Raw genomic sequence first — 13,785 nt, 5'->3', positions numbered from 1 at the left:
CAATTCAGACTTTCTCTGAATTTCTTTTACGAAAAGTAAACTTGGAATTCCAAAGGAAAAAATGTCAGTTGCAAGATGCAAACTCGAAATTGTGAGAAATGAAGTTAGAATTGTTATAAACGCAATTTTGTTAAAGTCATAATTACAAGATGTCAAAATTGTAAGAAATAAACTTGGAATTGCAAGAAATTAAGTTTGCAAAATTTGAAGAAATGAAAATACAAATTTTTGCAGAGCCTATGTTGAGTTTTATCGCTCGTGTGTGAGGGAGTCAGGCGTGTTACCCGAGGTCATGTTGGCATTGCTGCGAGCTCGCCAGACTCCCGGTCTCCACCTGCTGGTGCACCACACAGATGAGGTGGAGGTCCAAGCTAGAGGAAAGCCCATCGCACACCTACGTTACGCAAGGTAGCCGCAAGCCCCCCCATGCAGACCTTGACAGAGATGCGTACAGTTTTCATAAATACATTTTTTTCAGGGTTAACGTGGATGTTCAGAGCCATGCTGTGCGTCCTGTTGGAGTTCTGAGCAGCACTGTAAATCCGGAGAAACTTCCATCTAGCAGGGATTTTGTCATTAACATCACAGAGGTGAGGACTGACACCGCAGCTTTTTTGTTTTAGAAAGCTTTTGAAGGCTTTTGGAAAAATGTGGCCTAATTATGACCTATTCTTAGTCCATCTTTTTGAGCAGCCTGCAGGTCGTTAACATGTATGATTGTTTGTAGGTGATCGATGTGGGCCATTTTTGGGGCTTTCAGACAGATCAGAGCAGCGTAGAGAAACAGTGTCAGTTAACAGCAGCGCTAAACATCAGGGATCTGAGACCCGTGTCTGTCTCGCTCTATCCAAACCTGCTGTGTGTGGCCCCCTTCAAAGAAGGACAGCAACTGGCCAAATACTATAGAGCCAAAGTATTGCACATCCTGGGCAGCAACGTAGAGGTACAGTACACGCTCACAATGCCCCTGTGCAGAACAAAACAGTCAGATGCATAATTATTGCTGTACATGCGTAGCTGAATTTCATAGTTTTTTACAACAAATTTATTTCCAGTAGAGAAATTTGCCGTTGTTGGTACTGGAAAAACGTTTACCCTTCTAATACGGAAGAGACAAACACGGAATTGTGAAAAAAAGCTAATTAATGAACTTTACACAGTTATTGAACTGAACCATCACTGAATTCACTTGAGCTGAAAAATCACACTTGTCTTTTTAGAGCCACTTTACAGCAGAATTTGAATTATCCTCATATTTGATTGTATTCATCATTGATTGTTATTTTCCCGTTTGTTACTGTGAAGCTACTTTGAAACAATCTTTATTTATATTAAGTGCTATATAAATAAAGGTGACTTGATTAAATATATATATATTTGTTCATAGGTGTTTTTTGTGGATTTCGGCAACAGCTCTACGGTCCCGTGCAGCAGTCTGAGAGAGCTCCCATCTGACCTCATGACTCCGCCCTTTCAAGTACATACTTCTGTTCCGGATTTTTTTTTTTTTTTTTTTTTTCATTTTTTTCATTTTTGGGTGAACTATCCCTTTAAGCCTTGCTCACACCAAGAAGGATAACAATAACCACATTAGCATGCGCACATCAATGGACAATAACATTCTGTTTACTGTAATACCAGAAAATTGCCAAAACTTAATTGCCAAAACCCTGTGTTTTAGAAAAAGTCCTGTTCACACATGATCTTTAAATGGAAATGGAAGTGATTTACCAGTAAAGACTGTATGTGTGAAAGTGGCTAATGATTTATCAATCATCAGCTGGAAATAATTGGTCTAAAGGTAATTCCAATTATGTTGTTCCACTGTCATTATAGTTGTGGTGTGGACTTCACTATTCTAATATAATTATTATTAAACCTTTATAATTATAGTTATTCTTGATGTGAACTAGTCTCAGACTATTTTAGGAAAATGAATGTCCATATAAAAAGTTCATTAGAATCATTGGGATATTCGTGAAGCTGCTTAATTTTGTCATCAGCAAAGTCATTGTGAATATATGGTTGGTGTATCTTTCTGCTCTACTCTGTATTACATCTGGATTTTTATGGATTTCAGTAAAACAAGCTGTATCTGCATGTTCCATTGCAGGCGCAGGAGTTTTGCATCGCAGGGATGGGTCCGTCTGCACAGTCGCTGATTCTGGGCGATCGCTGGAGCAGTCGGGCACGTAACCGTTTTAAGACACTCACAAGCGGCCGCTCTGCCATCGTGTCCCTCTACTCCATTCTGCACGGCGTCATGCGCGTTGACCTGCATATTTCCTTGGAGATGGGTGATGTCAGCGTGGCTGACCTGCTGGTGCAGGAGGGACATGCTTGCCACATCCCTGAAAGCTTTGAGAGTCAGGTAACCATGTCAACCCCACAGTTTTGATAAGTTTGGTTGCCATCATTATATTAATTCAGTTTTTAACATGTTATGGTCTGCTGTTGCCTGGTAACACAATGACTCCTGCAGTATGCACTAAAATATTTCTTAAAATAGTTTGAAAATAAGAGAGTGTGTTAACATTTGTAAGTCTTTTAAAACATCCTGAGCAGTTAAATGTCCATTTGTTTTATTTTTATTTTTTTATTTTATTTTTTGGTCTCTGCAGCAGTCCCATGAGGTTCTGATATCTCTGTATGAGGATATGGCCAGTGGCAGATTCACCCCCAGTTCAGTTAGTGCTTCCTTGAACAGCAGGATGGAGGAAGACAAGCAGCTCATCAACGAGCTCCTTCAGCACTTTTGTGTATCTAGCAGCAGCGCCCCCAAGTGCAAGGTTATGGCATAGCAGCCCTGTGATCACCTGCAATTGAACTTGCACACTTCTTTACTGATTATGGCTCAGTTATGAACTAGTTGTGCATTTCAGAGAGATTACTGATATGATCCAGTAATACTGATTTACTGATTCTTTGCAGTTTCTCCATTGCATATTTTTTAATTTGATTAAAACAAAAATCACTGTTTTCAAACACATTTCAGCTTTTCATATTGTGCTGTGTTAACAGAGGTGTGTATTTTAAGATCTGTTCTCCCTCTTTTGCAGGCTTTAGTTTATGGTCCCAGCAGCCCACATAAGATCAGTGTTCACAGCATGAGCCAGGTCAGCATCTTCAGGTAAGACCTGCCTGTCCATCTCACAGACCAGATAAGTTTCATCCCTGGATAGGATGCGGAGAGTGTTGTGGGTTTGGTTTTGTTTGCAGGGCTGTTAGCATTGAGAGGGACAGTATTAACTCTGTAATGGTGAATGAAAACCCACAGGACTGTCATGAGAGGATGTTAGTGGCTGCAGCCGTGTCTCTCAGTGCTTCAGGTGCGCACATAATCACACACGATGATTGGTTGGGTTTGTCATGGTAAATGTAACAATGTACACTACTGTTCAAAGGTTTGGGGTCAGTAAGTAATGTTTTTTTTTTTTCTTTGCTGAATACTAGGGGTGGGCGATATACCAGTAGAGACTATTAACTGGTGGAAATTTGTCAACCAGTCGAGATTTTGGACCATCGTCTTTATCGCCGTTACAAAAGCTTATCGTTTGCATGCATTAAGTATTGTGGTTTTAAAAACAAGTGATTTTACACTGTTGAAGCGCAGTAAGCACTGAATCACTTTTGTAACTTTAATAAGAATAAATGTACATTTAATTTATACAGTGAAGACTATGCAGAGTTTCTAGTATTAGTTTTTTGTGATATTGAAAATGACAAGAATTATGAAATTTCAATGGTATCAAAAAATGTTGTTATCATAACCTCACTTAGAGCAAAACTAACTATCATGATCTATATCGTTATCGTAAAAAAATAACTCATATCGTGATTCGTGATATAAGATTTTGGTCATATCGCCCACCCCAATACTTTATTCAGCAAGGGCAGATTAAATTGATTAAAAGTGGCTAAAGACATTTATAATGTTATAAAAGATTTCTATTTCAAATTAGTGCTGTTCTTTTGAACTTTTTATTCATCAAAAATTTCAACAAAACTATTTTTCACCGTTGATAATAAGAAATGTTTCTTATTAGAATGATGTTTGTTTTTGTATATATAATTCATGTGCAGGTTCTCATATCTTGCTGAAGGAAACCTCTCTGATGCCTCATATCCACGGCTTTCCCTCCCTTGTTACTATGCTCTTCACCCCTGTCATGGAACTGCGGTAACAGTCACCATGAAAATGCTTTCTCACTTACATAAATATTCTCAAATCAGTCTGTAAAGAAAAAATAATTAATTGGCGTTTGAGGGGATGATGTTTATGCAGCCCCACCAATCACAATACATTTTCACAACAAGATGTTAAAGTCCCCATGAAATTAAATTTGAAGTTTGTTGGCTTTTTTTAGTATGAATGTTAGCCATATGTTATCTATAAGCTAGTGTGCTCCAAAACAATGACAAAATTCACATTTAGAAGATATGTTCAAAACTTGTCCACACATTTACTATTTTCTACATGGTGAATGGCACATTCAAAGTAATAGAAAAAAGTGCACTAAATGGGGGCTAAGGAACAAATCAGCAGTTCAGCAGTTGCACAGAATGCTATATTTTAATAGCCTGGAAATCCAGACCTAAATCTGAAAGATTAATGGTCTGGCATCGACTAATGAAAATCGGCCAGCTCGAGGGGCGGCACCAAGCATGCATTTGAATATCTCACTGCACGCAATTGGATAACACTACAACCAATCACAACAAGCCCCATATGCTTAGCTACCAGCGGAGCTAACTGGTAGATTAGACTCTTGTCGTATCCGTTCGGCAAAACAGCAAAAACACCCTTCTTGCAAAGGAACGATTCGAGCGCCGTCTTCTGTTCCTCTTTTAGATAAAAAGCCAAGTCTAACTTGTTCATTGTAGCGGCCAAAGCCGTTTCAAACAACTGGTGTTCATCCATAAAGCGATGAGGAGAAATGGTTAGAGATTAGGAGGAAACTGCTGCTTTACCGTGCTCAACGGCTCTGGACGAGCTGTAATAAAAACGAAATGCTATTGGCTATTTTAAAAAGGAAAGGAGCTGTTCAATATATTCCGCCCTGTCTTCACTGGAAATTGTCAACACATTAAACAATGCTGTGTGTTTTAAAGGGTTAGTTCACCCAAAAATGAAAATTCTGTCAGTAATTACTCACCCTCATGTTGTTCCAACCGCGTAAGACCTTCGTTCATCTTCGGAACACAAATTAAGATATTTTTGATGAAATCTGAGCCATGTCTCACTCCTCCATAGGCTTCTATGTGACCGAAACTTGCTGGCCCAGAAAAGTTATTAAAGAGATCGTTAATATAGTCCAAGTAACTCCAGTGGCTCAATCTTAAGTTTATCAAGCGACGAGAATACTTTTTGTGCGCAAAAACAAACAAAAATAACGACTTTATTCTACTATTCATTTCCTTCTCTCTGGGCCTCGTAGTGTTTTTGCGCTGCGCGTCTGTGTTGCACGTCCTCACGCATCACACACATGACCGGCGTCGGCCAATAGTGAAGCCTACGTGGTGACGTGTAACACAGACGCGCTGCGCAAAAACACTACGCGAACCAACTAGAGGTCCAGAGAGAAGGAAATGAATAGTGGAATAAAGTCGTTATTTTTGTTTGTTTTTGCGCACAAAAAGTATTCTCGTCGCTTGATATACTTAAGATTGAGCCACTGGAGTTATTTGGACTATATTAACGATCTTTTTAATAACTTTTCTGGGCCAGCAAGTTTCGGTCACATAGAAGCCTATGGAGGAGTGAGACATGGCTCAGATTTCATCAAAAATATCTTAATTTGTGTTCCGAAGATGAACGAAGGTCTTACGCGGTTGGAACAACATGAGGGTGAGTAATTACTGACAGAATTTTCATTTTTGGGTGAACTAACCCTTTAAGGCCCTTCTGTGGGCCTATAAGACTATACATGCTTATGAACCCCTTCAGCATTTGTAGGTAGCAGGTTTCAATCAACACTTGTTTAACTTCCTGAGGTATGCTTTTTACATATTATATGAACATTTTAAAATTACAGTGTCTAATGGCATGCACTTTTTTTGCAGCACTAATGAGGAAAGAACTTGTTTTACTGGTGCTCTGTGCGGGCTGGGCTGGAATCCCATTTCCCAAGAAGCAATGCTTCCTGAACATGACATTGAGCTTGCTTTTGATGTCAAGTTTGATATTGAAGACATCACTGAGGTATGTTTTGGTGTGTGTAATGGAGAGTGAGGTTATGCATTCAACAGTCAGCTTTGTCAAGTTTGTACGATATATCGATATTTTTGTTAAATAAATGATACAGGCTGAGGCAATACCATTTATATCATTATACAGTAGTGAAAAATAGAGGAAACTGTGAGCTCTGTCCTAAACATGAAACATGATTTATATTAAGGGCTTCAAAATAACTCATAAGATCTAGTTAACACGTATAGTTTATTAAACTTCACAGACTTCAGTGAACAAGCATGGAGCGCAATAATCCTGACTAAAATATAACTACGTTTTGCTAAAATATTAATTATTTTATATATATATATATATATATATATATATATATATATATATATATATATATATATATATATATATATATATATATATATATATATATAAGGCTCTTTCTTGTATAAGTGAGTGGGTTCTTGAACAGAATAACTTGTGAGGTAAAATGTTTGGTTAAGCAAGACTATGCATGTAGTGACGAATGAGGTGTATGTGTAGATAAATGCATTGAGAGGCACAATGAACAGGCTGGTGTGTGACGGACCACACGGCTTACTGAACCTGAGCCCTGAGAAGATCAGCAGTCTTCAGGAGGAGGCCCGGGAACGACTAGTTGGGTACTCAATCTCCATCCGTCCTCCTTCAAAGACATTTTGAGAGTGTATGTGACATGTAAAAACTAACATTGAAGCATCTCTGACTCTTTATCTTTAGACTGTTCATTAAAAACCCTCCCAGACCAGAGTGCACACCTGTGTACTACGAGAAATTCAAGAAATGGAACCTGGTAAGGATCCTCCATTCCTAAAGCCTTCAGTTCATAAAGCCCCTCAGTAGAATTGAGTTCATTGGGTTCTTCACCATGTTGTGTCATCAGGTGGATCGCTCCCAGCAGATGGAGCTACAGGCGAAGGATGTTGGAAAATCCAAAGGCGTACTGTTTCAGCTGCATCCCATCACCTTACTGAACATGTGATGAGGAGCATCATACAGAAAATAATTTTCTTCCAGAATCACAGAGGTTGTTGTTGGGTTTTCAGTATTATCGTTATTCATTTTTGTTACTTGAGAAAAAGAATTTCAGTTCCACGATGCAGGGTTCATCGATCTGTATTGGAAGAAATAGCATTCGACTGCATTCGATTCTTTTTTCTAATTTTAATGTTATGTTTGTAAAGTTTTAAAACAATGTCTGTTTTAATTAAGTTGTAATTTGAGTTTAATGTTCTGGCTGTAGATTGATGTGTACAGTAAATAATTTGTTCAAATTCCTGGACTTCTTTTTGAAAAAAAATAAATAAATAAAAGTTTTCCATGGAATATAGTGCACAAATCATAGTCTTTTGAAGCTGTACAATAGCTTTATGTGAGGAATAGACCAAAAAATGTATTCATATTATAACAAAAAAACAGTTTATAATTTCCCCCTCTTCTTGAATCTCATTTATTTTTGATGTCGGCATGAAATGTATATTCACCCTCCTATATGTTGTTGATCTTATTTAGAAAGATTTATCCATGCACACATTTCATTTATGTCCTAACTCAATCTTCCAGTTAAATGACAAGACTAGGGACATGTTGGACTTCTCTAGTGTGCTTAAACCCTGTCCATTTCTAACAATCGACTGCAAGCTAGCATTCAGATCTGCCTCCGTCCAATCAACAACTAATAAACAGAACAAGTCCTGCAGCCCTCCATTTTTTCTTTTTGACATCGTTACCCTAGGATATATATCACAATTTGGAAGAAAAGATGTCGCTACTTATCTGTTTGATGATGTCTTCATTTTACATTGAGGTTTGAATTTTTAACACCATTGAATAGATAAAAAAAAAAAACATTGAAACTAGAGGCTAAAGTTTGTAAACATACTTTGATGTTGGTTTAAAAGGTAGAAGAGTAAAAGGTTTAAGGCCATAGGTTACAAAGGTGTTCTGGTGCACAGCCTGTCCAAATCTATAATAAAAAAAAAACAAAAACATAATACTAGGAGGAAAAGTTTCAACAATGTTTATTAGAACGCTAACATTAGCCCAAGTATTAAATTATAGTTTTAATTCCCTTTGAAAAAGAAAACCAAAACGTTGGATGAGGCTAAGTGAATCAAATAAATTGCTAAACGAAGAAAATGTTGGGATTTCCTTTTAAGTAGATGTGCATTAAATGCTTTTATTACACAACATATAATACACCAAGCATACCGGTATACCACTTTTCTCCCCCATCTTGACTTTCTCTTAAACTTTCTTTATGAATGAAAGTTCCTTCCTATAAATGACAAAACACCAACTCTTACATTAAGGAACATTTATTTTTCTCATTCGTCAATTAAATACAGAGTGCAAATAGTTAAAGACCTTAAAATAACTGAACACTGAACATCGTACAAAGTTGGACAGAGTTTAGCTCTGCAGTCTGACCATCATTTGCCCTAGAGAAGGACCACAAAGCTTGTCTTTAAACACCTACACGTATCCCTACAGTTCTGCAAAAATTACAGTTACACATTTAGTAATAACATCCTCAAATTATCATTGTGCTCGGAATACACAGAAAAGAGAAAAAAAAAATTCCACATTTCACCTTTGATATTAATAAGTATGTCTGTACACAGAGCCACTCTAGCAGTGACGTTGAATTAAGCGATTAATCGACATGGCAGCAGGAGATTATATGACAGGCATGATTTTCATTTTCGTGTCACGTTTTACAGCAGGAAATATGCACTGCAAAATAAAGCAGAGAGGAAGAGCACTGCAGAGATAGCAAATATTTACTCAAGACTGGACTTCATGCACTTAAATCAGAAGCAATGAAAGAGAGAAGCACTGCGTGTGTGTCCCTCTGGTATATCTATAGCTCTACGATCGCCCACAAGGTGTCATTAATGTGAATCAGTGTTAGTTATTTATGCAGGGCTTCACCTGTGACTGGCAACAGGGAAGGGGGGTTTATCGGTGCCGTTACACTAACATGACAATCTTTTTTTTTTTTTTTTTTTTTTTAATCATTATTTTTTGAGGTGATATATTGGCCTCCTGTGTAGTTGGGGTCCTTCAGTGCTGGCAAAAGTTGTAGTTACTGGCTATAGTGTTTACTCGTACGTACAGAAGCAAAGAGTTTATTCCTTCTTTTTGGCCCCAGGAACCTTTTCTCTAATCCTGAAAAGCAAACAACAAATTAGACTAACTAATAACTGAAATTTGTATCAAATTTATAATAGGCCCAACACGGTTTAAGGTTCGTTAATAGTAATACAGACTCACTTTCCCATTATTGAGTTAACCTGGGTGCGCACCAGCCCTAAGTACTGATCGATCTGCGTCTGAAAGGGAGAGAAAGAGTGGAATATGAGGTAACACTTTATTTTACAATATCCTTGTTACACGCTACATCTAGTGACTGTATAATTACATGCAACTAACCCTAATACAAACCCTAACCCAAGAGTAAGTATGTGTAGTTAATTAATATTGCTCAGTACAACAACAACATAATACCGAAAGAAATACCATTCACTGCTTTTTTACTGACTACCTGAATAATTCATAAAGAATTATAGAAAATAAAATAATGTTTACTTAATATAGAATTATAAGAATATTTTTTTAAATGTTCAATAGTATTAGTTATTAAGCATCATGCAATTTTGCTGGTATAGCAATCAACATCATATTGTGGCACAACATGGACCTTAGAAAGAAAGAAAAAAGTGTGTTGGGGGGAACATTACCTGGTACTTTTCATAAACCACTGGCACGCTAAACATGGAAACCACAGCTAAAGAGAGAAAGACAAAGGAGAAATACAGTCAGGACAACAGAGTTGCTCTCCCAGAATGCTGCATCGTCATTTAAGGTTATAACACCCTGACCTACAGCAGTGCGTGTGTGTTTGTGACATCACCAACCATCCTGACATGGAATTTTGAGTGTGTACTTAAGATATGGTTGGAAATCAGACAGCAAACACTCAACACAAAAGAAACTGCTGAATAGTTCTTAGAACATCAACAACATTCACGAATCAGTGCTGATATACGAGAAAGGTTATCAAACGTTTATTTAAAAATTTCAAGACATTAATCAGCTGTGCATCCACTGGCTTACAGCAGTAATGGTGTGTACACTTACCTTTCAAAAAGGTTTTTTTTTTTTTTTTTTTTTTTTTAATTATCCAGCAAGGACACATTAAATTAATCAAAAGACATTTATAATGTTAGAAAAGTTTTACATTCTTTTGAACGTCCATTAATCAAAGAAACCTAACAAATATTATTCAGAATATTCTGTTTTCAACATCGATAATAATAAAAAAAAAAATTCTTGAGCAGCACATGAGCATATTAGAATGATTTCTGAAGGATCATGTGACACTGAAGAGTAAAGATGCTGAAAATTCAGCTTTGCCATCACTTTAAAATTTAACATTTTAAAAAAGAAAACAGTTATTTTAAATTGTAAAAATATTATGTGTATGTTTGTGTTGTATTCTTACCCATAATCAGCAGGGTCAGGCCATTAAACAGAGCTCCAACATACGTCAACAACCACATCAACACTGCAAACTAAACACAGACACATGGTGTCAACTCAAATGAACAGCTGTTTTCATTGAATGCTTTTATCTTTTAACACTCACTAACTTTTTCCACTGTCTAACAAAATGGATAGTACTTAAATATCTTTAAAATGATACACACCTACTATACATGAGATGAAGACTGCAGTCATATCAGTGGCCTAAAACAGCTCTTTCGCTCTAAATTTGGTGGGTCCCGTTGAAATCAACCTCGAAAATTATTGGCCACTTTTGGTGTTTAAAGGGGTCATATGATGCGATTTCTTGTTTTCCTTTTTCTTTAGTGTGTTATGTAGTTGTTTGTGCATGTATATGATCTGCAGAGTTACAAAGCTCAAAGTCTTAAACACAAAGATATATTCTTTGTAAAAGTTAAGGCTTAACCACACCTCCCTAAAACGTTTCGTTCAAACACGAGAGTTTCAGAGTTTCATAACACCGCCCAAATGTATACGCAAAGAAAGAAGGCGGAACTTTTATTCTCGCTGTGTTATTGTTGCCGCCGGCGCCGCCATGTCGTGGAGACGCTGTATTTTCACTGCGAAAGCCAAACTACTTTGTTTGGCCTTCCAAAAGACGACACAATTAGAAAACCGTGGTTAAGCTTTATTTACAACACTGTTCCAGAACAGTACAAACAAAATATTCAACATTTTTTGGAGGACTGTTTCCAAAACCTGGGAGAGGCCAATTCCATATTTGCAAGTACAGTCTGGCGCTTCTAACTCACAGACACATCTTGTAAGTATATTTTCATATTTTAGGAATTTGAAAAGCGTTTCAGAAAAGCGAGGCATAGAGGGGCAACAACAATGTACGGTATGTGTAAAATAATGACTTTTTTTAACCTAAAACCACGTAAAGACATTGCATTAAACCAAATAAACAAAATAATGTTCTTTTTAGAACCATCATATGACCCCTTTAACAAATATGCTTGCACATAGGTTATTTCTACCAAGGCATCTGTAACTGAAACCTTTTGTAAAATACTACATCCATGCCAATAGGTGTCAGTATAAAGACTGCTGTGAAGCAAAATTAGTGAGTGTGCCTTTAAAGGAACAGTTCACTTAAACATGAAAATTCTGTCATCATTTACTCACCCTCAAGTTGTTTCAAACCTGTATGAATTTCTTGTTGAACACAAACGAAGATATTTTGAAGAATGTCGGTAACCGAACAGTTGATGTACCCCACTGACGTCCATAGTAGGAACATCAACTGTTTGGTTACCGACGTTCTTCAAAATATCTTCTTTTTGTTTTCAGCAGAAGAAAGAAATTCTAACAGTTTCGAAACAACTTGAGGGTGAGTAAATGATGACAGAATTTTCATTTTTAAGTGAACTATTCCTTTAATACTAAAGATTATCTCGAGTTTGGCATTCAAATTGAAATTGCAATATTATCATCGAAAAATTGGTAATGTAATATTTGTAAATGAAATGTTAATAGCCGTTTTCACCTTAATGGAGTCGACCAGATCCTGAACCAGAAACAGCCTGCGAAGCTCCTTCACGGTGGTGTTGATGTACAGCTGAGTCTTATCCACATACTTACTGATCTGATCTGCAGAGAGAGCGATCTCCACCTCCAGATAGGCCCTGAAAAAGAGAGAAGCCATGAGAATGGATGAACATGTTCATTGCTTAATACGCACAAATGAAGACGACAAACTGGACTAACTTGAAGGGGTGACCCTCGTCGGTTTTTTGCACTGCCTGCAGGACTGATTTGTAGATTCGGAAGCTGACGGTAGCGGAGAGGACAGCCAGAGCGAGATACGCTATAACGCTCACCACACTGAACTGGGTTAAAGAGAACAGCAGCAGCAACACGCTGCCGAACACCAGTCCAGACTGCTTCAGATCCCGCCAATGTAACAGATCTACCACTGAAAAAACAGAGGGAGAAAAACAAGTAGAAGAGTCATTAAAACAAGAGTTCAATCCACTGCTCAGTTCTTATGTACTTTTGCGCACAAGTATTACAGCATGCGCCTGATTGGTCATCATCACGTCTACACATTCACAGGATGCAAGTTTCTCTGCACTTGTTATATTTTAGTACAGAAATTATGCCCTGTAAAACACGGTTATGTAGACGTCTCTCAAATTAGCAGCAGTTTAGTATTTGTGTTATGCTTATCACTATGTATTAGTGTCAACAGAATTGCCAATTACCTCATTACTACTGAATGAAATTAACATTTGTGTGAAATCTGCATACGAACGTTTTCACAAACAAATCATGATTCATCAATTACTTGTAGAAAAATTTACACAAACCGCACGTGTGCAAAAATGATATACTCTTGAGTGGCTTTAGAAATGTGTTAAGAGATAAAATTGTATATATTTTCATCATATACAGTAAAAGGTGCATTATAGCTCGAGCTGCAAGGTTCCTCTGCATGAAAACTCAGTTACAGCTAGCTAATCTGAGTCTGTAAACGGTGTTTACTGTGTTTGAACTGGTTTTGAGGATGGCACAACTGGCATTGCTTGAGGGTCTATCTGATAAAAGCATGCTTTTAGAGATGCTGAGAGTGACAAAAGGTTGTGCAGAAAAGCCCTTCTATGGCTGAGTTTTATGCAAATATTAACCTCAGGCACATGGTTGCTCATTTACAACACTATAAATTCATTAGCAGTGGGTTGAAAAACTCATGGGTGTATGGATGTGTTGCGAATTAGGCAGAAATGTTTTGTGAGACGTTCTCCTTTGTATTTAAATTAGAATAATCTACGCAATTATGAGTGAACGAGTCCCATTCTAGATACACTTTCTGATCAATACATTTCCTTTTTTTTTTTTTTTTTTTTACATTTTCCATATAAAAATAATTTTAAACAGATAGTACTATAGTACAGTAGAAATTCTGCATATCTTGCACATGTGTAACCTTGAGGCTATCAGTTCACACCTGTCTACCTCTCACAGCACCTGTTGTCAACATATCTAACCCT

At 37.2% G+C, this 13,785-nt stretch overlaps 2 protein-coding genes across 5 annotated transcripts in view; one reads left to right on the top strand and one right to left on the bottom strand.

Moving 5' to 3' along the window:
* tdrd9 (tudor domain containing 9) overlaps nucleotides 1-7,921 on the top strand; it is a 32,419-nt gene extending 24,498 nt beyond the window's left edge. For both annotated transcript variants that reach the window (XM_081350342.1, XM_081350341.1), the window contains 13 exons: nucleotides 235-408; nucleotides 479-590; nucleotides 728-943; nucleotides 1,388-1,477; nucleotides 2,114-2,371; nucleotides 2,622-2,789; nucleotides 3,060-3,130; nucleotides 3,220-3,329; nucleotides 4,084-4,180; nucleotides 6,064-6,202; nucleotides 6,728-6,846; nucleotides 6,944-7,016; nucleotides 7,107-7,921. In XM_081350342.1, coding sequence (XP_081206468.1) covers nucleotides 235-408; nucleotides 479-590; nucleotides 728-943; nucleotides 1,388-1,477; nucleotides 2,114-2,371; nucleotides 2,622-2,789; nucleotides 3,060-3,130; nucleotides 3,220-3,329; nucleotides 4,084-4,180; nucleotides 6,064-6,202; nucleotides 6,728-6,846; nucleotides 6,944-7,016; nucleotides 7,107-7,205 — 1,726 coding nt within the window. In that variant the 3' untranslated portion in view covers nucleotides 7,206-7,921. The remainder of the gene's footprint in view (nucleotides 1-234; nucleotides 409-478; nucleotides 591-727; nucleotides 944-1,387; nucleotides 1,478-2,113; nucleotides 2,372-2,621; nucleotides 2,790-3,059; nucleotides 3,131-3,219; nucleotides 3,330-4,083; nucleotides 4,181-6,063; nucleotides 6,203-6,727; nucleotides 6,847-6,943; nucleotides 7,017-7,106) is intronic.
* A 604-nt stretch (nucleotides 7,922-8,525) lies between these two features.
* rtn1a (reticulon 1a) overlaps nucleotides 8,526-13,785 on the bottom strand; it is a 30,510-nt gene continuing 25,250 nt past the window's right edge. For all 3 annotated transcript variants that reach the window (XM_081350343.1, XM_081350344.1, XM_081350345.1), the window contains 6 exons: nucleotides 12,503-12,710; nucleotides 12,282-12,420; nucleotides 10,731-10,800; nucleotides 9,967-10,013; nucleotides 9,500-9,558; nucleotides 8,526-9,394 (listed from right to left, as the gene is read on the bottom strand). In XM_081350343.1, the coding sequence (XP_081206469.1) occupies nucleotides 9,355-9,394; nucleotides 9,500-9,558; nucleotides 9,967-10,013; nucleotides 10,731-10,800; nucleotides 12,282-12,420; nucleotides 12,503-12,710 (563 nt within the window). In that variant the 3' untranslated portion in view covers nucleotides 8,526-9,354. The remainder of the gene's footprint in view (nucleotides 9,395-9,499; nucleotides 9,559-9,966; nucleotides 10,014-10,730; nucleotides 10,801-12,281; nucleotides 12,421-12,502; nucleotides 12,711-13,785) is intronic.

The sequence above is a fragment of the Scardinius erythrophthalmus genome (genome assembly GCF_964197995.2).
Source record: "Scardinius erythrophthalmus genome assembly, chromosome: 21".
NCBI classification, from domain to species: Eukaryota; Metazoa; Chordata; class Actinopteri; order Cypriniformes; family Leuciscidae; genus Scardinius; species Scardinius erythrophthalmus.
This window is presented reverse-complemented; position numbering and strand designations above follow the sequence as displayed.